The 24,191-nt window shown below is 47.1% G+C and overlaps 1 protein-coding gene across 5 annotated transcripts; it reads right to left on the bottom strand.

The window, feature by feature from the left end:
* Nucleotides 1–4,534: 4,534 nt before the first annotated feature.
* FCGR2B (Fc fragment of IgG receptor IIb) lies at nucleotides 4,535–17,975 on the bottom strand. Of its 5 annotated transcripts, XR_005982833.1 has the most exons (9): nucleotides 17,765–17,975; nucleotides 13,996–14,016; nucleotides 12,413–12,667; nucleotides 9,439–9,693; nucleotides 8,627–8,749; nucleotides 7,266–7,322; nucleotides 6,278–6,407; nucleotides 5,176–5,213; nucleotides 4,994–5,090 (listed from the first exon to the last, which is right to left on the bottom strand). XR_005982833.1 is itself a non-coding variant. In XM_041723488.1 (8 exons), the coding sequence occupies exons 1-8, from the start codon at nucleotides 17,877–17,879 to the stop codon at nucleotides 5,010–5,012; spliced, it is 945 nt and encodes a 314-aa protein (XP_041579422.1). In that variant the 5' UTR covers nucleotides 17,880–17,975; the 3' UTR covers nucleotides 4,535–5,009. The 5 variants fall into 5 exon arrangements, 4 of the variants coding, with proteins under 4 accessions (XP_041579422.1, XP_041579423.1, XP_041579424.1 ...); XM_041723488.1 differs by lacking the exon at nucleotides 6,278–6,407 and having other exon boundaries at nucleotides 4,535–5,090; XM_041723489.1 differs by lacking the exon at nucleotides 6,278–6,407 and having other exon boundaries at nucleotides 4,535–5,090; nucleotides 12,413–12,664.
* Nucleotides 17,976–24,191: the final 6,216 nt, after the last annotated feature.

Raw genomic sequence — 24,191 nt, 5'->3', positions numbered from 1 at the left:
TCAGGAAAGGAAGTGTAATCAGAAAACACTATGTGTCTCAGTAATAAACAGTTGTAAAATCGTGATAAAGCTGCATTGGAACAGTGGGTAAAAAAAGTGGGAAGTGAGTGATGATGGATAAGAGTGGTCTTCATATTCTATGGTAGAAAATCAAATGGATATTATCTTTTATTTTTTATATTTTATTTATTCATGAGGGACACAGAGAGAGAGAGGCAGAGACATAGGCAGAGGGAGAAGCAGGCTCCATGCAGGGAGCCCAATGTGGGACTTGATCCCAGGACTCCGGGATCACACCCTGAGCCAAAGGCAGACACTCAAACGCTGAACCACCCAGGCATCCCAAATGGATATTATCTAATATTGAAAAATCAAGAACAAGCAGCGGCAGATTTTTTTTTAAAGATCTGATTGATTGATTGATTGATTGATTGATTCATGAGAGAGGCAGACACACAGGCAGAGGGGGAAGCAGGCTCTCTGCAGGAAGCCCGATGAGGGACTGGATCCCAGGACCCTGGGATCATGACCTGAGCCAAAGGCAGACACTCAACCACTGAGCCACTCAGGCATCCCAGCAGATTATGTCATTTGGAAATATGGAGCTAAATTAACAGAAGGCATGGTTAAAATTGTTGAAAAGCATTGCCCCAGGGGAATAGGACAGAGGGGATGCAAGGAAAGGGTCTAAAACAGCTATTTCTTATTATATGCCTTAAGTTCTATTATACAATTCAAATTGTGTACGTGTTACTTTAACAGGATATTTTTAAAATTATTTAAAAATGAAAGAAAGCAAAAATAAATAAATAAATAAATAAATAAAATAAATACAAATAAAAATGAAAGAAAGCACTATCTTCACATACACATTTAAAGAAATTTACATACAGAGAAATCACGTAGACCACATCACCATGCAGTGAATGTGGAAAATAACATCAAAGAAGATAACGCTTATTCCTCTTGGGAATAAAATGAACCAAGAAAATAAAACAACTTTCTATATCAAACTTAAGAAGAAAGAACAACGAGGGGCACCTGGGTGGCTCAATCAATTAAGCATCTGCCTTCGGCTAGGGTCATGATCTCGGAGTCCTGGGATGGGCTCCCCACTAAGCAGGGAGTCTGCTTCTTCTCTCTCTCTCTGCCCCTCCCCCTATTCGCGCTTTCTCCCTCTCCCTCTTTCAAATAAATGAGTAAAACTTTCCTTTTTTGAAAGGAAGAAAGTAAAACTAAAGTTCTAGATTATTTAGAAACAAGTAACAATGACAGGGATACGTATGAAAAATCTAATGAATGTGGCCAAAATGACAATAGGAGGAAAAGCTACAGCCTTTGTGGATTTGTTTGTAAATAGAAGTTTAGAAATAAATGAATAGTGCAATTAATCTAAAGTAGAAGAAAGAATGCATTAGGAAACAAAAGGCCAACATCTGACCCATAAGACAAAATCCGTGACAGGCCTAATAAAACAGACAAACCTTTGGCCAGTCTGATTAAGATAAACAGATGAAGTGGTCAAGGGTGTTGCCTCTCCAGCAATCATTCCACCTCAGGATGATTAAGCTAAGTAGGTTATGGTGGGTGATTCTCCTTTCTAGTGATTGATTAGGAATGGGTATGTCACTCGGCCCTGACCATATATATATATGATATGGCAAGACTGCAGGAGAAAGGTTCAACGCTCTTAAGAAAGAGGCACGTAGAAGAGGCACGTGGAAGAGTCCCTTTCTGTCTCTGTATTTCTTTTTCTGGATTTTTGGGTATGATGCTCAGAGCTGCTATAATCATCTTGCCTCCAGCCCAAGAGCAGTGCCCACAGATTTGCAGAAAACTAGACCCAGAGTCCCGATGTGCTGGAGACATCCTGTCTCTGGACTTTTTGTTATGTGAGATAATACGTTTCCTTATTGTTTAAGCCAATTTGAATCATGCTTTCCTGTTATTTCCAGCTGAAATCATCTAACTGATAGAAGAAAGCAAGCCCAAAAGCTAGGTATGAGAGGGGAGATGTAAATACAGACACATAAATTATTACCAAAAAAATAGAAGAAAATGTAGTGTACAGCTACATAGCAGTAAAATGGGTGATTTTTCAAACTTGACTCCAAAAGAGATAAAAATGCCTAATGAGACCAATAATGACAGGAAACGAAAGTTTGTCAAAGATCTATCCCCCCAAAAAGGTATCAATCTCCTATGATATTATAGGATGAGTCTATCTATCAAACTTAAATTATCTACTATAAGGGGAAGTTGATAGACCTTAGAAACTACGAGAAACAGGGCAGATTCAAGGATGTAGGAAGTTGGTCTCACCCCAATGGTACCATTGGGATGAATGAACTTCACCGGCCTTCAGTCATGGTCTAATTTGCTCCAGATTTAAATTCCAGGGAACCAGCACCTGCTTGACCAGCTTGGATGCACGCTCTCCTCTAGAATCAGGTTTGAACTCCACCCACCTACCCACATGAACTGAGAGGGTCAGTAGAGCTGTTTTGCCAAAGCAAAAGCAATCTTTGTTACTAAAATCAGAGGAAATTCATGCTGGGTAAGGAGCAGGAACAGAGTCCATTATAATCAAATGGGCAAAAATTTAAAGTGCCCCACATTAACGAGGATGTCAGGAAATGGGCACTCTGATATGCTTCGGGAGGACACATAAGCTACTTTTTTAGAGAAAATATGGGAGTATCCTCTGAGGCAGTGATTCTACTTTAGGAATTTATCCTTCAGAAATAGTCACACGTGGGACTCAGTGTCTGGGTGTCTCAGCTGGTTAAGTACCTGCCTTTGGCTCAGGTCATGATCCCAGCATCCTGGGATCGAACCCCGTGTGGACTCCCTGATGCTCACTGGGGAGCCTGCTTCTCCCTCTCCCTCTGCTACTCCCCCCCGCTTGTGCTCTCTGTGTTAAATAAATAAATAAAATCTTAAAAAAAATAGTCACACATGCAAAGATATCATCCAAAAACGTTTATTGCAGCACTGTGTATAACACCGACCAATTGGTAACATTTAAAGTGTTGGTTAGGGCAGCCGGGTGGCTCAGCAGTTTAGCGCTGCCTTCAGCCCAGGGCGGGATCCTGGAGACCCAGGATCGAGTCCTACATCTGGCTCCCTGCATGGAGCCTGCTTCTCCCTCTGCCTGTGTCCCTGCCTCTCTCTCTCTCCCTCTGTCTCTCATGAATAAATAAATAAAATCTTTAAAAAAGAAAAAAAATGGGCAAGAGTATGTGAACAGGAAAATCACAAAAGAAGAAATATGAAAGGCTGATATTCTAAAGCACAGAGTTGAACACAAAGTAAGCCCTCAATAACCTAATAAACCTATATTCCTTCTAATAATAATACGTGAGTATGAAATCTGATTGTGGGGCCATAAAATGTATCACAAAGGCATCGGGGTGGCTCAGTCTGTTGAGCGACTGACTCCATTTCAGCTCAGGTCATGATCTCAGGGTCGTGCAATCAATCCCCAAATTAGGCTTCTCGCTGGACATGGAGCCTGCTTAAGATCCTCTGCCCGTTCCCCACTCCACTTGCACACACCTACATGCATGCACGCTCTTGCTCTCTCTTTTAAAATAAATAAAATAGAATACAATGTGTGTATTGGGGCGCCTGGGTGGCTCAGTCAGTTAAGCGACTGCCTTCAGCTCAGGTCATGATCTCAGGGTCCTGGGATCCAGCCCCAAGTAGATTTCCCTGCTCAGCAAGGAGTCTGCTTCTCCCTCTCCCTCTGCCCCTCCACCCCACTCATGCTCCCTCTCACTCTCTCTGTGTCAAATAAATAAATAAAATCTTTAAAAAAAATAAAATAAAATGTGAGTATCATAGAAAGCTACGGAAACTATACAGGAAAGGAAGCTGCTAAATCCTGAAAGCAAGAATGTCCCACAAGGAAGTCGTGAGAGTCCCAGGAAAACGAGGCTTCTCCAAGGGCACCCACCAAACCCCCAGAGAAGCTGTCAGTCATGTTTTTAACCTGCCAGGATGGCTTCTCTGAGAAGGTCACATCCTTCTGGTAAATAGAAGAGGCGCAGGAAGAGTCAGCAATCTCCACAGAGGACTCATCTGAAGCTTGGCTTCCTGAGAACTGGTTTTGCAAAACAAAGTGATTGTTTTCTTTGCCATGGGAGGAAGAGGAAGAAGACATGGGAACCAGAAGACAAATCCATTGGAAGAAGAGTATTATTTTTTTTATGTTTATTTATTCATCAGAGACACAAAGAGAGAAGCAGAGATCTAGGCAGAGGAGAGGCAGGCTTCCTGCGGGGAGCCTGATGTGGGACTTGATCCGAGGACCCCGGGATCATGACCTGAGCCAAAGGCAGATGCTCAACCACTGAGCCACCCAGGGGCCCCAAGAGTATTCAGTTTTAAGAAGAGGGACACTCTCCCTACACTCCAAATCTTCCCTCTCCCCCACCTCCTACCCGTTACCACCTCCCCAAGATTTTTATCCTTGAGAAGAAACAGGTCAGTCCACACTCCAACCCACACAGCCTTTGGAAGGCAAAGGGCATGCTGTTTTTCTAGTATTTTATTATAAAATGTAATACATGATCTGTACAGAAAAATAAAGAAAATGAAAATCACCAATAATCTCATCACCCCGAAACCACCACTTCTAAGATGTTGGCAAACGTCAGTCTGTTTCAATATTCCTGAATCATATACACCTACATAATTTTTCTCAGTTAACCTATAACATAAGCCTTTCCCATGTTGCTACGATCTCCTAATCCAAGTAATTTGTATCTGCTTTGTGGATGTATGGAGAAGAGTCTAGATGGCGAGAAGTGCTGAGACACAGAAGGAACCAGTACAGTCTGTGACTTTGAGGACAGGGAGCCTTCAGGATTTACGCAGATGACCCTGGAAGGGTCCCCCTCCTTCTCTGGAGCTGTGGCATCCTCTTGTCTTTCCCACGGGGAACTCGGGCCTGCGTCCCGGTCTCTCGGATTCTCTTCCCCAGGTCTCAGGCAAGTCGATGGAGACTAAATCTGGTTCTGGTAATCCGGGGCCTCTGTCTCCTCCTCCGGGTGCTGGAGGAGTGAGTAGGTGATGGTGTTCTCAGCCTGGAGATGGCAGAAGGGAGCAGTCACAGGGGTGGAGGCAGCAGGGGAGGAGGGGCAAGGGGGGATGGCTGGGGGGGTGGCTCACCTCAATTTTGGCAGCCTCTTCGGTATCAGTGACATTGGCTGTGGGCGGAAAGGACAGAGGTCAGAGGCGCCTGGGTGGCTAGGTCGGTTAAGCATCTGCCTTCTGCTCATGTCGTGATCTCAGGGTCCTGGGGTCGAGCCATCTGCTCAGGGGGACATCTGCTTCTCCCTCTCCCCCTGCCCCTCCTTCCGCTGCTCCTGCACTCAAGGTCGCATGAATTCGTGCTCTCCCTCTATCTCAAATGAATGAATGAGCGAATGCATGAATAAATAAGAACTGCAGGGCGCTGCAGAAGAGGGCTTACCACTCTGGCAGGGAGGCCACAGAACCAGAGCCCGAACAGACACGAAACAAGGACCTGTAGGCCAAGAGCTTCATGCACTGCCCAGACTCGAGTTATACTTGAAGACAGCCAAGCGATTTAAAAGAAACTGTCACCAAAGATGGCTAACTTTCACATTTTCTTAAAAATAAGATGAATTTAGATAATGACCGGGTTTGGGGGTGGGGAGAGGAGGTGCAAGAGTCACACCCTGGCCACACTGGCAGAGGAAGTCCCTCATCTGTGCTGCACGGTTTTCAGAGAATGGCTGGCTGACTTTTTCTCGAAGAAAACCAGCCAGCTTAAAAAAATAAATAAATAAAAAATTTTTAAATTAAAAAAAAAAAAAAAACAGCCAGCTTTAGGGATCTGAGATGTCGGGGAAGAGATGGGTGGGGGTGGATATTCAGCATCATAGGGAAGTAAAGTCCAGATTTTTGCCAACCACGGTCTTCAGGGAGAGAAGACGGGGAGGGGGGGTGCTTTAGCCCTGGCCAGATGCAGCGCATCTTTGTCCCACTTTGAAGAATTGAAGAATGTGATGCTCCCTGACATTAAAAGGAAAGAAAGCGCAACAGTGAAAGCCAGGGAGGAAGAGGGAAGCAAGCAAACAAGCCAGGGCTTTCCCTGGTAAATAGCTAAAACACATCAATTTCCCACATGTTTTTTGCCAATGAATTCATTTTGCCAGTGTGAAAAGTAGACCCAGTATCTGCAAAGCAGCATTCCTCAGGCGGGGGTGGGAGGGGGTGAGACAATGCATCTAGTGTCTCCACTCACCCCCTGGACACAGAGAGTCTCTGTTTGCCATGCTCCAGATTCTGGAACAAACCACCTCCCGAACTCTCCTTCCAACGCATTTCTCAACGATCCCAGCTCGCTGATGGGAAGCCATGAGCCCCGGTCCTGGCTGTGACATAAGTGCTTATGAAACGTATTCGTGCCAGTGCAGACAGAGCCAAAACTCCAAGGGGCTGTTCTCCTGGTGTTTGGGCTCTTCTCTAGATCTGGTTTGGCCTGGTGGGGCCTCAGGCCCCCATCCCCACTGGACGTGGCCAAGAACACAAGGGCCTGGCTCAAAGCACAGCGCGACAAGTGGCATTTTGCTCAAGCTCTCGAATCTGTTGGTTCCACTCTGAGTCACACTCCGGCCATCTGACACAGGGTCCTCGAGGGCCTCCTCTCCCTCTGTTTCTGCTGTCCAGGAGCCCCTCTGGAAAGTCCCAGATTCCCTTGTGCTCCAGCTTCACTACAGAGCCAGGGCCAGGCTCATGTTTAATAAATTTAATGCACGCGGGCATCAGAGACAGACTTTGCCCCAAAATGAAGCCCCCTAGTGCACCCAGGCCCCTAGAACTTTCTCCATCTCAGATCTCCTCCTAATGCCCCACCTGTACCCCATCAACCCGGAGACAGGCTCTTCAACACGTCTGGGGATTATTCCCTCGGTCTCCCTCTCTTTTCCTCTTAATCCCCTTGGTCTGTCTTCCCACTCCCAACCTCTGTCCTGTGCCAGCTCTGCCCAACCCCACAGAGGGACCCAAATCTCCCTGACTTCCTGCCCTGGAAATGCCCCCAGCATCCCCAGCTCCCAAATGCACAGCCCTGCCATCTCTATCTGCGAGGCCGAGGAGTTAGTCTCAGAAGCGACCAAGCGATTGGAGCCCCTCCTCCTCCCGCCGCCCCTTCCCTCTCCCAGCTCGCAGCCCCCAGCCCAACTCACACAGGCCGCTGGCGCCTGCAGCCCCCGCACGGGGAGGGCACTCACCTGCTGCCTCAGGGAGCTTCTCTCCCATTTCCCTGTGCTCGGGGCTTCCCAGGGGAGCTACGAGGAGGGGCACAGAGCAGGTTAGTAGGGTTATGGGGTGAGGCCTGAGTCCGCAGGCAAGGCCCAGGAGCAGGATTGGGTTAGAACCAACGGGCCCCCTCCCCCGCACACGCCTCCCCTCCTTGCGGAATCTCCTATTTGCAGATCATCAGGAACCAAGGCAGGTGCAGGAAGCCAAGGTGCTTGGCCTTTGGGAGGTACTAGGAGTAGGCCCTTCTCCCTCAGGGGCGCGGGGTCTTTCCCCCCTCTCTCTGGGCGTCTCTAGACTTTGTCTCCAGGAAGCTCGCTTTCGAGTGCGATGAACTGTGACAATTTGCTTATTAGATTTCCAGAGCGCCTGGCCTCCTCCCTGCGCTTCTTGACGTCGGTGCTAAGGGGCAAAGGACAGCTTTCCGGAGCCGGAGTTCGCGGGGCACCCCTGGGAGCAGAGCTCAGGGTGCCTCGGGCTGCCTGCCGAGCAAACTGTGCGGGTGCTGGGCCAGTGAGCCAGGTCTCCACCCACCCACCCCAGTCTCACCAGCCCCAGAGCACAGCCTCCTGATAGCCTCCGCTGTAACCTGCCCTCACCCCCCCACCCCCCCATGTGCCCGCAGCACACGCCTTACACACCCTCCTTGCCTCCCCACCCACACCACCCCGTGGCCACCACGCTCCCCACGTCCCCGCCCTGGTCCTCGGGCCTGCAATGCTCTTCCAGCCTCTTCGCAGCTGCTGGCTACCCTCAGATGTCACCTCCTCCAGAAGGGTGATGGCTCTGTCGTGTGCTGTCCCTTACGAACCAGGCCCAGCTAAGAGCTCAGCATCATTCGCCCTCATACAATCCTAGGGGTTCTCTTAGTGTCCTCATTTCTAGATGAAGAAACACGGGCCCAGAGACCCTGAACAACTCCCCCAAGGTCACCCTGCTGCAGCGCTAAGGTTTAAACTGGGGCCGGGGGGTCCCACCACATGTGCTTCGGCTGCCTCAGCTGCAAACTTCTCCCTGGGCTCACGCCAGGCTCGGCGTGGGCTCTTGCATCCCTCGTGTCCCCCTGTATCCCCCACCGCACCGTAAGCTCCTTGCAAGTGGAGACTGGCCTCCTCGAGGGCCGCCATGCCCAGCGCAGGGCTTGACACATAGGCAAGTGTTTTCAAGCCTCGTTGAATGAATCAATGAATGAATGAATGAATGAATGAAATATGAGGCTATGTCTGAATTATAAGGATTCGCTTGGCCCAAAGAGGAGGGTACGGCAATGTTCCAGTTAGGGTCTTGGCCCAGTAGGAACTGACCGCAAGAGGAACCAAGAGAAGCCACAAACCTGAAATTTGCTTTCGCCTGAAGCGGAGCCAGGCCACTACAGCAGCAAGGATGGCCACGACGGCCGTGCCAGTGACCGCAGACACAATTGTCATCACCACCGAGGAGTCGCTCGAGTCGGATCCTGAGGAAGACAGACCTCAGGACAGGCTCTACCGTCAGCCTCCCGTGCTCTTGCCCAGGGCTCCTCCCTGGGAGCTGCTTTGTGTCCGGGTCCCTTGTCCCTTGTCTGGGTCCTTCCCCCACCTCACCTGCACAGACTGGGATGGGACTGGACTTGTGCCTCCCCCCACAGGTGTTTCCCCTAATCTAGTAAAGGCAAGCTACTGAGGGTGTAGGGGTGGAGGCAAGGGCTTCTGTCAGCCCTCCGAGAGAGCAGGGAGGGGGACCCAAAGCCTCCCCCGGGGGGAGGCACCACAACCGGATCCCGCAAGGCCTTGAACTGTCAGGGACATGCCATGCCTTGGGGAGCGAATGGGCCTAACGTGAGGCCTAAGAAGAAACAAGAAAACCTCAGGTCTCAGGAACGCCTGGGAGCTTAAGGAACCCCTGCCCTGTCCCTAGCACGGGGCCTGCGTTTCAGGGGCACACAGCCTTTCCACCTGTGGCCTGAAGCTGAGGGCTCCAAGCCCCGGCCCCTAGTGCTGCCCAGGGCCAATATTTCTCAAGGCCCCCAGTCCTCCCCACTTTGCCTCAGTGGCCAATTGTTTGGGCCATGGCATTTCTCAGACCTCCAAGTAGACCCATATGACCTTGGCCATAATTGTCCGGCCCCTGATCATCATCCTTCCTTCATTGCGACAGAGTTCCCACCTTGGACAGTGATGGCCACAGGCTGTGACAAGCGCAGCATCTGCCCTATCATCCCTGTGCAGTGGTAGTGGCCACTGTGACTGAGGTTTGCTTCTGGGATGAAGAATGTGGAATTCAGAGAAGAAAACTGCTTGGATTTTCCATTCTGGAAGAATGTGATCTTGTACAGAAGCTTGTTCTTCCAGCTGTGGCACCTCAGCCTGATGGACTCCCCCTTCTGGAACACCAGGCGAGGGGTCTGGAGCAGCAGCCAGTCTGAAAGACACAAACGGACCCTAGGACCCGGGAGGTCTTGACTCAACTCTGAGACCATCCTTACCAGTGGGACTCAGTGTGTGGAGGGAAGAGCTTAAGTTTGGAATCCAGTCGCTCTGGCCTCTAATGCTGGCTCCATCGTTTGGGAGCTCTACGGTCTTGGGCCTCTTCTGGGCCTTGGATTCCTCCTCTGTGAAAATGGACATAACAATACCAGGCATCTACAGTCGTGCATGGCACAGGGTAGGAGTTCAGGTTATGCCTGTCTTCTCTTTCCTGTCCTGGGAGAAGGCAGCAACAGCCCTGTCCTGCCCAATAGGCTCCTGCAGGAAGGATACAAGAGAGTCCTGGGTACAGTCCTTCCCTGGGGGAGGGAGGAGAGGGACCCAGTCTGACCTAGAAGATGACAGGTGAGGGGACACAGCAGAGACATGTCTTTCGGGAGAGTAGGAAGTCACGGAGATCCAACAAGTACTAGCTTGTTGGGTGTATGTTGGTTAACGTGGAGTTTCACTGCAGCAGGGTCTTTGAAGGTGTGTCATCACCCTACTGTGTACTTTTTCCCTCCCAATTTTTATCCTTTTACCAAGGAAGAAAAAATAGTATTTTTGTTGTATAATAGAGCCTAAGGGGTATATTTGTACTGCTGACCTCAGCTCACGTACATCTTTACCCTAAAGCTGGAGGCCAGCGCTGAGCTGGAATTGGAAAGAGAGGTGAGGTACAAGACAAGAGCAGAATTAGAAGGAGGGCACCTGGGGGCTCAGTTGGTTAAGCGTCTGCCTCCTGCTCAGGTCGTGATCTTGGGGTCTTGGGATGGGGGTCTCGTCTCCTCTGCTCAGTGGGGAGTCTGCTTCTCCCTCTCCCTCTGCCCCTCCCCCCACTCATGCTCGCTCTCTCTCTCTCAAATAAATAAAATCTTAGAAAAAAAAAAAGAATTAGGGGATCCCTGGGTGGCTCAGTGGTTTAGCGTCTGCCTTCGGCCCAGGGAGTGATCCTGGAGACCCGGGATCGAGTCCCACGTCGGGCTCCCTGCATGGAGCCTGCTTCTCCCTCTGCCTTATCTCTGCGTCTCTCTCTCTCTCTCTCTCTCTCCCTCTTTCTCTATGTCTCTCATGAGTAAATAAAATCTTTTAAAAGATAAATGAGGGAGAACCCAAAGAAGATGCCGAAGTTGCCACGTAGCACCACCAACCAGCAACCAATTCTTGCCCTTCTCTTCCGCCTCGGCCATTCCCGCAGTAGAAGACGTGGGTCATCGGAAGGCTCTTTCCCTCCCTGCAAAGTCTCTGCTGGTACCAGTTACAACCCGGATGATGGGGGTGTCTGCCTTCAGCTGGTCCGTGCGACCTTAGCCCTTAGCCCTCCCCACGGACACCTGTCTTGGCGCGGATCTTGAGAACAGGGGCCAGCTTAATGTTCGTGGCATTCATTCATGAGATGTTCCTCAAGCATCCATCAGTCTGGGGACGAAACTCCTCTGCAGCCTCCTGGAAGCCTTGCAGAGAAGCCATAAATGCCCACATCTCCTTCACAAGCCTGTGGCTACACGGGGACATGCTCAGTCTCAGGGGTGGGATGCCCTCACTGTACTTTTGAGGAAAATTTAGGAATCAGGTGAGGGAAAGGGCCCGCTGAAGAGTAACAGTGACAACATTCATCATAGTCACATGATGGCTTTTCTTTTCTTTTAATTTTATTTACTTATTCATGAGAGACACAGAGGGAGAAGCAGGCTCCCTGAGGGGAGCCCAACGTGGGACTCGATCCCAGGTCTCCAGGATCATGCCCTGACCCAAAGGCAGACGCCCAACTGCTGAGCCACCCAGGGATCCCACTTGATGGCTTTTCTTTATGGAGAAGTTGCTTTTTGCCAGAAGCTTTGTAAAATCATTCATCTGTTTAGTAAATGTTTATTAAGCCCTGCCCTTGCCGGGGGCTGGAAATGCAAACATAGTTAAAACATAACTTTCGGGGGGCACCTGGGTGGCTCCGTCGGTTAAGCATCAACTCTTGGTTCCGGCTCAGGTCATGATCTCAGGGTTGTGAGATCGAGGCCGTGTTGGGCTCTGTGCTGGGCGTGGAGCCTGCTTGAGATTCTCTCTCTCCCTCTGCCTCTGCCCCTCCCTTCCTCCCTCCCTCTCTCCCTTCCTCCTTCTTTCTAATAAAAAAAAAAACCCACAACTTTCAGGTCAAGTCGCATAGATGGCAGGGGACGGGGAAATGCTGATTACCACCAGACCTGGGGAGGGAGGTATTAATACCCGCACAAGTAGACCAGGAGTCAAACCCAATGGCAGGCAAATCACCATGGTCACATGGCTAGTAGTGCCCAGGCTGAGGGCCCTGCTGTGGTCTGTTTATGCTTCATGATGGCCACAAAAATGGGTTTTTATGCAGTCAGATTTTCCTTCTGCTGCTCTCATACCCCTGGTGTTTCTTTGTAGCCTGGTAACCTTCTTGCTCCATCAGGACTGAGGCAAAACAACCTAACATATTCTGAGGAATCTCTTAGGACCATCCACCGCCACCACACATGCTAAGCAAAGGGAGTGGGTGAAAAGGGAAGTGAGTGGATGAAAACATCTTCAAACAACTCACCACGATACTTTCCAGTAAACAGGCTGCTGCCCCCCCTTCCCTCAAAACCTCTGCCATGTAAGCAGATTTCATCTTTCCTTGTCCTCCCAGACACTCCCCTGGGCCTTCCTCCACTGACCGGAAGTCACATCCAGATGCACAGGGTCACTGACGCTGGTCTGGTACATCTGGCATCTGTACTCCCCACTGTCCTGTTTTTTGGCCTCAAAGCTATAGTTGGACTGGACCAGGATTGGGAGGAAGCTCCCATTATGGTACCACTGGGTGTGCTCCTCAGCTCTGTGGGCCCCCTGGCACTTCAGAGTCACGGAGTCGCCCTGGAGCACGTTGATCCACGGGGGCTCGAGGTCCAGGACAGACTTCGGGAGACCTGCTGGGGGGCAGAGAGAGGAGGAAGCTGAAGTAAAGGGAGCCCCAAGAGCCTAGGCAGGCCCCGGATTCCAGACAGTGAAGCACCTCTGGTCCTGCTGAGGACATCGAGAGTGGAACCCAAAACTGTTCTGTAACCGTAGCTAATTCCTCTCACTCATACATCCCGCCGCAGGGGCCCTCGGGAAGCCAGGTGCTCTCAGGGAGCTTGACCATTCCTCAGACAGAGAGAGCAAAAGGTAAGAGAAAGGGAGAGAGGGGCCAGGCAAACACTCTAGAAACACTAGAACATCCTGGAACACTCTAGGATGACTCACCAGGGGTCATCCTAAACAGTTCTTCCTTCCTTCCTTTCTTTCTTTCCTTCTCTCTCTTCCCCTCTCTCTCTCTCTCTCTCTCTCTCTTTCTCTCTCTCTCTCGCTCTCTCTCTCTCTCTCTCTCACACACACACACACACACACACACACACACTACACATCCATACCTTTTTTGGAACTCACTTTCTTCCCCTGTGAACTGAGGCATTTTGGGCACTAGTGGATAAACTCTAGAGCCGGATGAAGACAAGTGGGGACAGCTGGTGGAGGTGTCGGCATGAGTCAGACATCAGGTTTCTATTCTGACCTGATGTCAATCTTTGTCCCTTAGAATAGACCTGTCTTGGCACCAAAGTACGGAGGGGTCTCTGGGGCCTCAGAAAGAAAAAGAAAGAAAGGCTGGAGGTCTAGTCTAAGGAGCCCTAGGGTCAGTGCCCCAGGGAGAACTGCACCCCCATCCCCTCCCTGGGAGCCTGGGAGGTGGGGAGCTTCCTAGTATTGAGAAAGGAGTGCGCAGAAGCATGTACTTCACCGAGGTGCAATCAATCAATCAATCAATCAATCAATCTCTTCCTATTTCTGTTCAGAGAACAAGGCCCTGAAGCCCTCAGAGGCATGCAAAGTGGAGGATTTATCAACACATGGAGATAATCTAGGCAGATGATGGGATTTCGCGTGCAGCTAAGCTGAAAAATGTTTGGGCTCTTGATTTTACTGAGAGAGGGGGGTGAGTTATTTTCTGGGACAATATCTGTGATGTCTCACCCTCTCAGAACCAGAAGGGTTAAAGCACCTGTGCACAACGGCTGCCTATCCTCTGCTTCTCTGAGAGGAGGGGAAAGAGAAAGGAGACAGGTAAAGGGTCAGGGCATCTCCTGGGAGCATTACTCCTTCCTGGCTCCACCTCGATCCTGGGTTACTGGTGCTTTCTAGGTGCATTCACCTCCAGGCGGGGTGCTGGGAGCACAAGAAGAGGGTAGCTGGGGGAGGGAGAGGATGTGGGTGGAGTACTTACCAGGTGTCCCAGCGACTGGAGCTGTTTAAGAGAGAAAGCAAAGATCAGCCCAGGGTTTAGATTTGATGACTCATCATTACAAGAATCACTTCCAAAAAAAAATCCCCTCCATGCAAATCTCCTTAACTCCCTTGCCCTCCTCTGTCTCTGTTAAATCCAGCTGTACAGTCCACACCTTTACTTGTTCAGCTCTGTGGTACTAAAATGACCACACAAGCAGGCAATGGGTGTCTCTATAAATCAATGGTCACCATATTCAAAAGGGCACTGAACTGCCAGTCTGACACTTTCTCTAGTAAATCTGCTCTGCGGCTTTCAGCAATGACACTCATCTTTTCCTCACTCTCAAAACTTTCCTGTCTTCTGCCTCCAATCCCTTCTTGCCTAAAGTGGATGCCTTTCCTTCATACTTCACAGAAAATAAAAGCAGTTAGACAGGAAATCTCACACCTTCCCCCAATTCAAATGTCTAACCTCTCTGCCCCTCTGCCCAACTTCCTTTCTTGCTGTTCACTGGGGGAAGTCTCGGTCCTCCTCTCCATGGTCAGTCTCTATCCTGGTTCGCAATCCCTATCACCCTCACAAGGATTTCCCCCTCTCTGTTATTCCCACCCTCTTCTGCATCCCCGATTCCTTCTTCTTAGCTGGATCTTTCCCATCAACGTAAGCATTTTCCAGGATCTTTCGTTTAAAAAAAAAAAAGAAAAAAAAAAAGCTTGATCCCACCTATAATTCCAAAATTATTCCTTTGCTCCCTTTCATAGCCAGATTTCTCCTTTTTTTTCCTACATTGTCTGCGCTCATTTATACTCCTTCCATTCTCTGCAATTTGGACTCTGCCTTCTCAAGTCCACTACTTTTCTTTCCCATTCTTCCCAGACAAGTGTACATCTTCACCATCTCCCCCGTTACTCATGCTTGAAAACTGTAAGTCATCTTTATTTCCCTCTCTCTCCTGAGCCTCTTCCCTTCACATCAGTGAATCTTGTTGATTCTGCTTCTGACTCAGGCCCTTAGTCCATCAACTTCGCTCCCTACTCACGGCCACCATTCTAGTTTAAGTCCCCATCAACTTTCTCTTGCTTCCCAACTCCTCTCCTCATTCCTTTGTCCCCTACAATCCACTTCCCACAGAAAGGCTAGAGTTATCTTTAAAATATCAGGTCAGATAATATCACTCCCTTGATTAGAAGCCTTCAAAAGCCTTCCTCTGCTCTTGAAATAAAAGTACATCTTTACAAGGCCGCATGGGACAAGGGTCTTGCTCACCTCTCCCACCTCATCTCAAGCCCCTCTTCCTCTATTCATTGAGCTCCCATAACACCAGCCTTCTTTAAATTCTTCACACTTGGAGCTTTTGTGTTTGTTGATCCCTCTTCTCTAGACCTGCTTCCTTTGTCTCTTCAAATAGCTAGATCCTTGCCATACTCAGAGTCCCAGCTCAAGTGTCACCTCCTCAGAAAATGCACTCCATATCATTTTATTTAAGTAGGCTGCCCTTTCTTCTTCCCCACAAAAACTATTCTTATCAAAGTATCCTGTTTACATATTCATGGCCCTTTCCAATGTATATTTATTCCTGTGTGTCTGTCTATATGTTGTTTATATCTCCTAGGAGAATATAAGCACAAAGAAGGCAGTAGCCATATCAATTTTATTTGCCAGTGCTCTGGAAATCACTTATTGAATGAGTCTAGGTGGGAGATAGGAAGGGCCACAGTTGTATTGACAATAGGAATTGAAAAAGACACGCACATGAGAGAAATTTAAGTGGCAAAACTGAGGAAACCTGGCACCTGATGAGAGTGGGGGTAATGTAAGTGGATGGCTGAGAACAAGGTTACTTGTGCTCACACCTATATAACTGTTTGTAAGAGATGTACATATCATTGCAGAGAGGTCCAACCAGCAGGTGAAAACATAAAATGTAGTTGACATAAGCAAGAAAGACAGGTTTGGAAGTTGTCGACATAGAAGTGATAACTAAAAAACAGGGTATGTCAGGTTGGGAAGTGGGACAGTGAATAGGAGAGCAAATAAAGAAGTAGAACCTAAGAGGAGGGGTAGAGGAGAAACAAGAAAGAGATGAGAAGAGACTAGAGAAGTCATCAGCCATTTATTCATTCCACACTCAACAAATGGTCGTGAATACACACTCAATAGAGTCATTGTAAGGGAGACAAAGTCTTTGTGCTTTATATCAGGAAGGCTGTCTGTCTTGTTCTTTGGTAAATCTCCAAGTCCTAGAAAGGGCCTGTTAATAGCAATTATTTAATGTTTAAGCAAGGCAGTTTGTGGAATCTGTAGAAAGCGGGAAATGCAGTGCCTGGTTGTAGAGGAAGATCCACTTGGGCCAATGGGAACATGGTTAAGAGGGTAGGATTGGGGCCTTAGTTAGCAGGCAATGGAGCAGCACCAGAGGCATTTCTGAAGTTCAGTGACTCAGCTATAGCTGTACTTGAAGATGCCATGGCCTTGGTGTGCAGCACAGATTCAGAGTAGAGGAGACAGGAATAGTTGAGATGGGATCAGAGGCTGTTGTAGAAGTTGAGTTATTGAGTAATGAAGGCCTAAATATTGCAGTCCAAATAAGAATGGGGAAATGGAGCACATCCTTGGTGACTTAGCAAAAGGGCAAATGGAAGAAAATATCAAGTTGTGCCCAGGAGTCTGGCCCAGGTGACTGGCACGTTGTTAGCTCTATCAACAGAGATGGAGAAGCATATCACCTCTCCAGGCCCGAGCTTCTTCACATGAAAAATGAGATAGTTTAATGCTCCTTTTACCTGTTATTCTACTTCAGTCCATTTTGTCCTGCTCAGGAAGGAATACTCTCTCTTCCTCACCTCTACCTCCTAACCCCGTATCATTCAGCATTGAGGGTCAAGGGCTTCCAGAGATGACCAGATTTTATCATCAGTCATAGCACCTATCTTGAGAGGGGCTACATGTCTTCCTCTGGGGCCATCCTAAGGTGTATTTGAGGGTAGAAACTCTAGGAATTGAGCTTAGAGAGACAATCCTGGTAATAGGGCTCCCCTAGTTGGCCTCCCTAGACTTCCTCCCACCATCTGGACCTAGGACCCCGAATTTCTCGCTGATTAGAGCCAGGACCTATCCCCATGCATGTGCAGTACAAGGAAGCATGCATGATTTCTCTGGTCCTATGATTGACGATTCCAGAAATGCCCGCATTTTGAGTTCTCTGAGTCCCAGTTCCCTGGATAACCCAGACCCTTTTGTGCTTCTTCCCAGGGGAATCTAACACATACACAGAATAGGGTTCTGCTGCCTAAAGTGGCTTCAGGGGCACAGAGAATGGGTACTGCCCCCACCACCAAGTGCCCTATTGCTTCCTGCCCACCCCTCGTCCAAGACAACATCCGCACTCCCACCTAAGATTTGGTCCCTGTGAAACACAGATTTCTAAGGAAAGGAAGCACCCTGGCCACTCATTAGCCACTCAAGTCTAGGTCACTGGGCTTTCCTCAGAGCAGGTTCAGATGTAGGTAGCAGCAGGACATCAGGGACCTGGCTGCCCAGGCATATTGGGCAAAAGACACTGAAAACAACAACTACTCTGCCAATTTCATCATTTGCCCAAGCCAGTGGTTTAATCTTCATCAGCCTCTTGACCCTCCACCTCCCCATTTTCCTGATTGCTTCCCTGCTACCCCTCATCCTTGCCCAAGCTCAGCCCAACCCAGGTAGCAGCAGCTGAGTTAGGAAAGTGCACCTGCCTCCGCTCCCCCGTGAGGACAGGACTCACCCAGGAGTAGCAGAGCTGCCCACAGTAGCATGTCACCCAAACAACGAAGGCAGGGCATGCAACCAGCCTGGTCACTATCAGCAGCAGGGAGGGAGAGGACCGAGAGGATCCGCATCAATTCCTGGCACACATCAGCTCTAGCAGCACCAGTGTGGCAGGCACAGGCTTCTCTTGAGACTTGACAGATTCCACCCCAGAGGACAGACAAATTCTGAAATCCAAAAGAGGAAGTGAAAAGAAATGTTGTTTTATCACAGGCTCCTCCCCTTCCACCGTTTTTTCCTCTCAACTGTTCCCTCCCAGAAGATTCAGAGCTTCCCAGAATGGATCTGGCTCAGCCCAATTCCAAATTCACAGAAATTTTAGAAACTGGGAAACAACTTCCTCTTCTTTTGGGACACAGCTGGGCTCAACCTCTGGGAGTAAGAAGGGAATGATCACCCAAACTCAGCTCAGAACCTCCTATCTCTTCATCTCTTTATCGCTCTTTAGATAAGGCAACTGAACAGAATGAACAGCCAGTCTTCTCTGACTTCAAGTTTCATTTGGAGGCCCAGGTGCTCCTGAAACTGATGGGGGGGGGGGCGGGGGGGGGAGGGCTTGGGGCCACCTACCATTATTTGATTTTCTTTGCTATCATAATCCCTGACTTACTACTCATGGACTGTGGAGCAAGAACAAGATATGTGTCAGGGTGGCAATAGGATGATTAGACTCATCCTCTTAGTCTCCTCTGGTATCATTCTTTTTTTTTTTTAAGATTTATTTATTTATTTGATAGAGAGAGCACGCATGCAGTGGCAGGGGGAATGATGGAAGAAGACTGGGTTGTTGCTATAGCTGATGTGAAATGTATAGCTAGAAATAGTCCTGTTAGGATTTGTAGAATTAGATCTGAGTCAAAAACAAGAGTTGGACGCCCAACTGACTGAGCCATCCAGGCAAACCTGGCATTCATTCTTTTGCTTGTTCCTTCAGCAGATGTCTTTTGAACCCTAACTTGTGCCCTGGTTCTTTACCTTTACTTATTCCCATCACTGTTCCTATCACTATGGCATGGTGAAGGAGCTTGGGCCTTGGAGCTATATAAGCCTAGTTTTGAATGTCAGCTAGCTTCTCACAAGCTCAGATTACTTGTCTATAAAAATGAAGGTGGTCATGCCTACCTTGCACGCAAGATTTCTCAGCCTCAGTACTTTTGACACTTTGGGCCAAATAGTTCTCATTGGGGAACTATTGTGAGGAACTGTCCTGTACATCGTAGAATGATTATGAGCATCTCTGGCCCCACCCACTAGATGCCAGTGGCACCCCCTAGTTGTGAAAACAAAAATGTCTCTAGACTTTGACAAATGTTCTCTCAAAGGCAAAACTGCCCCTCATTGAGAATCACTGCACTGCAGTGATCACTGCAAGGTTTTTGGAAAAGAAAAGAAAATTTGAGTACTAGCAGAGCGTGTGGTGCATCATGCATATCCAGTGAAGGCCAGTTTCCTTTTCCTGCTTTCTGCCATCATCCTCATCACCATTTGTTCACCTTCAACATCCCCAGAATATAAGATGCTCTTCTTGGGGCCCCTTCCTGGAGCCTCTTTCCCAAGTGCCCTCACAGGAAGTAAGCTGTGTGACTCAAGGAAATAAGACTGTAAAATCTCTTCTCATACCTGTGATCTTCAGAAACCTCAACAGCCTCAGCCCATCAACCACAGGATCTTACTACTGGTCCCAGTCAGGGCCCCTACCCCAATCTACCTCCAGCCTTATCTGATTTTTAGGTGAATGTCTTGCCCAGTGACGAGAGTCCAGTGATCTGACATCAATACTTCAAAAATATCATTAGAAACTGATAAAATAAACATGTATATCAAGACCCACAAGATGGAAGCCCCACTGCCAGTGGCCTGGCCCATGTCACAAAATCTAAACCTAAGTCAGCCTGTGCTTACAGGAAACACCTGTCAAGGAAACCTCACATACACCAATCACAATCTTCCAACTCAGCTTTAGCTAACTTATCTTATCCTAGGACATAGGACCAGCTGGCCTTATAGGGAAATCCCCAACCTTCTAGCTGATCAAGTCATTTGCTAATTGCCTCCTCTAATACTCTATAAAACTCACTTTTCCACCAAATCCCTCAGGAAGAATGCTCCACTGTTTGTGAGGCACTGTACTTCCCAATCCATGGACAGTTTTCCCTTAAATAAAGGACATCAAATTTCTTATTAATTTGTTTTAGTTTGGGGGCACCTCGGTGGCTCAGTGGTTGAGAGTCTGCCTATGGCTCAGGTCATGATCCCAGGGATTGAGGCCTGCATGGGGTCCCCGCAGGAAGCTTGCTTCTCCCTCTGCCTATATGTTTGCCTCTCTCTCTCTTTCTCTCTCATAAATAAATTAAATGTTTTAAAAATTGTTTAGTTTTGTCATTTGACAATTTTGGCAATGAGGATGGGATCCCAAGACTATTGCTGAAGATTCTGGGGTTGGTGCCTAGATGCCTGTGAGCAAAATTTGGCAAGAATGAGAATTCTTATTGGAGTCAGCCCCCAGAGCCATTTTGGTTTGCTACCTTTTGGCTGCTTTCTGGATCTCTGGTAAACTTTTTTTCAGATTGAGCTCTGCCTGTTTCATATGCTGAGCTCTTCAAGTTTGTTTGTTCTAATCCTACCAGATAGAAAATTGGGGTGTGAGAGACTGGATTTTTCATGATGAGACCTAATGAGTCACAACATTTGGGTTTGGAGCCTACTTTGTCTGCAAAGTACCTCTTAGAGGTACTGACAGGTCTCATGGACTATGCTCAGACAGCCTGAAACAGTAAATCTGGTTGAAATAGGGAGGATTACTTCAACAAGGGAAAATAACGGGTCCTCCTCAATCAAAAGAAAGCATGATTGCAGCCCTTCGGGACCCATAAGCCTCAAGGCAAGTCCACAGCATAAACAACTGGAGGACATGAGGAAATAAATGAAGACAAGAAATTTGGACTTTTTTGACCAATAACCCATCAAAATCTAAGTAGGCACAAGCCAGAGTATTAAAATTCATTCAAGGGGCACATGGCTGGTTCAGTCTGTAGAGCATGTGACTCTTGATCTTGGGGTTGTAAATTTGAGCCCCACGTTGCATGTGGAGATTACTTAAAAATACAATATTTTCTAAAAAATAAAATAAAATCCATTCAAGTGTCTGTCACTATAAAGAAATATTTGTGGGGGTGGGGGTAAAGGGGGTGGATATTCTTGTTAAAAGCATAATTAGTCTATTGCTGATGAGAATCTTGGAAGCCATACCACAAAATACCTTTTAAGGACTTAAAAGCTGTTAAAGCACTTACTACCCAAATCTAAGATTCCCATGCTAGGATAAGTTGGTTAGGGAACAAGTTAGATTGACACTAGGTCACCTGCCAACCCAAGAAAATACCCAAGCAGTGATATAACTGTAAAACACCACACAATCTTCAACCCAGTGGCACATCCCTCTTAGTTATTAATTTGACTATAAGAGACCTAAGGCGTAGCTTAAAGAAATGAGGTCCTTAATTTGAAAGAATCAAGCATGTCACCTTCCAGCGTACTTGCTTATTTGGTGTATAAGAACCATGGTCCTGGAAGCTGTAGGCTTTTATAGAAGCTGCCACCTATAAAAATGGCAAAATCTCACTTAGATAAGCTATAATTACAATGGCTATCATTGGAAACATTCTAGTTAGACAAGATCATTCATTTAAGAAGTACACTTGAAAGTAAGCTTTCCAACTCAAACAAACATAATAGGCTACTTATTTTTTTTATTTTATTTTATTATTTTATTTTATTTATTTATTTATTTATTTATTTTTATGATAGTCACAGAGAGATAGAGAGAGAGGCAGAGACACAGGCAGAGGGAGAAGCAGGCTCCATGCACCGGGAGCCTGACGTGGGACTCGATCCCGGGTCTCCAGGATCGCGCCCTGGGCCAAAGGCAGGCGCCAAGCCGCTGCGCCACCCAGGGATCCCTATTATTTTATTTTTTAAAGATTTTTTATGTATTCATTTGAGAGAGAGAAAGAGGGGGAAAAAATAGAGGGGGTGGCAGAGGGAGAAGCAACTTCCCCGCTGAGCTGGGAGCCTGATGTGGGGCTCAATCCCAGGATCCTGGGATCGGGACCTGAGCTGAAGGCAGATGTTTAACCAACTGAGCCACCCAGGAACCCCGGGCTACCTATTTCAATTAGTCTGCAGAAGTTTCCAAAAGTCTTTTAAGATTCTGAAAGAAGTTCATTGACAGATTCACTGCAAAAGGCTAATGAAAAATGAAAGACACAAGAGGTACCCAAAGCAAAAGCCTATGAGACCAACATGACTACCACTATTTCCCTCTATTTTTTTAACTTGAGTACTCATAGTCTACTAGTCCTCTATCCAAATTGCTTTTCCACTTGGAAAAGATGTACAAGACCATAAACACAAGCCTGCCAAGTTAGTAATCTCCATATCTACCTTCAGAGGAGGTCCTCCATATCTGCTCCTCTGAAGGTTGACAGGACTCTGAGGAATTCTCTAGCAAAGTGTTACCAGTTACTCCCTTAAACAGCCAAGGGGAAACTAAAGTTAAAATTAGTGGAAAACCTTCCCAAATTCTGGTAGACAATGGAGCTACACTCTACTTTAAACCCCTCTCTCTCTAGAACTTGCAGATAGGATCTTGGGGAAACTGGCAAAATTTGGCAAGAATGAGAATTCTTATTGGAGTCAGCTCTCCCATATCTCCTACAGTGCTTGGTCAAGAGAGGAAAATAAAATTCCACATTGTCTTTGCCTTCCTAAATTCAGACTTTGTGAATTTGGTTTGGAGGCACCCATGATTTGTCAATTCTTTCTCTCCCACGAATATCTACTGCCTTCTTATTTGTCTTGTGTCCTAAGAACTTTATGTGGTAACTGTCAGGTTGGAGACCCCCAAAATATGGGTAGACAGAAATATGGGTTGCCCTCATCTGTAGCTGGAGTCCTTCCAACTGCTGCCAGTTCTCGGGAGGTTGTCTTTCTTTTGCTATATTTGGGAATGGCTCTGGATCTTGGGAAAATTAATATCTTTTGCATCTCTGTGGGGGTACCTCTTAGGTCCATGGAATTCATAATGAAGGAACATTTAGGATTTGTCCCAGCTGAAACGTGATGATATATTTGAAAGAATTTTTTAAGTATATCTATGGTCAGAAGTTGACCAAAATGAAAGCTGATATTCAGAATCCAGTAGAAACTTTTTTTTAGGCCTTCTTTCTTTAGTTAAATAAAACTGTCGGCTCAGAGGAGAAGAAAAACATTCCAAAGACAAATAGCTATACATTTAGAACATAGATTCTTTTGATTTCCAAATTAATTGAAGATCTTTCCCCTGATACAAAGAAGCAAATTGAAGAAAATGCAGTTGGCTGAGTGGGTCAGCCCTACATCATTCAGGTTGCAAGCCAATTCTTTGAGGAATTAAAATCAGCTGCTTTTGTCTTGTGAGTTGAATCTACAAGAACAGAAATGCAGCTGTACCAGCAATTCAAAGCCCATCTATCCTTTTTGCTAATTCCAATACCACCTGTATTCATTTCAAAAGACTTATGTGTATTGTCAAATTCTGGATTTAAGGAATGGAAGTCCTTGGAGGAACTTGCATTCTTTCTCTGTGCTTTTTGAGATATAAACATACTTTAGGGAGGTAATTCTTTTTTTTTTTTTTAATTTCAGAGGTAGAATTTAGTGATTCATCAGTTGCATATAACACCCATTGCTCATTACATCACATACCCTCCTTAATGCCCATCACCCAATTATCCCTTCCCCACCAACCTCCCCTCCCACAACCCTCAGTTTCGTAGAGGGCAGTATCTCTTATGGTTTGCCTTCCTCTCAATTTTCGTCTTATTTTATTTTTCCTTCCCTTTCCCTATGATCCTCTGTTTTGTTTCTTACATTCCACATGAGTGAGATCATATGATAATTGTCTTTCTCTGATTGACTTATTTCACTTAGCAAAATACCCGCTAGTTCCATCCATGTCATTGCAAATGGCAAGATTTCATTCTATTACCATTATACGATGGTTATATCCCATTGTATATACACCACAGCTTCTTTATCCATTCATCTATCGATAGGCATCTGGGCTCTTTCCTTAGTTCAGCTATTGTGGACTTGCTGCTATAAACATTGGGGTGCAGGTGCCCCTTCAGATGACTACATCAATATCTTTGGGGCAAATACCCAGAAGTACAATTGCTGGCTCATAGGGTAGCTCTATTTTCAACTTTTTTAGGAACCTCCATACTGTTTTCCAGAGTAGCTGCACTATTTTGCATTTAGGGACGTAATTCTTATAGAAAAAAAATGGAAAGGCTATTTGGAAATGAGGCAAATTAAAAATCTTTAAATTAGTTTTCACAAAT

This window comes from Vulpes lagopus, chromosome 11, assembly GCF_018345385.1.
Source record: "Vulpes lagopus strain Blue_001 chromosome 11, ASM1834538v1, whole genome shotgun sequence".
NCBI classification, from domain to species: domain Eukaryota; kingdom Metazoa; phylum Chordata; class Mammalia; order Carnivora; family Canidae; genus Vulpes; species Vulpes lagopus.
The sequence above is the reverse complement of the archived record's forward strand: the minus strand, read 5'-3'. Positions and strand labels throughout refer to the sequence as shown.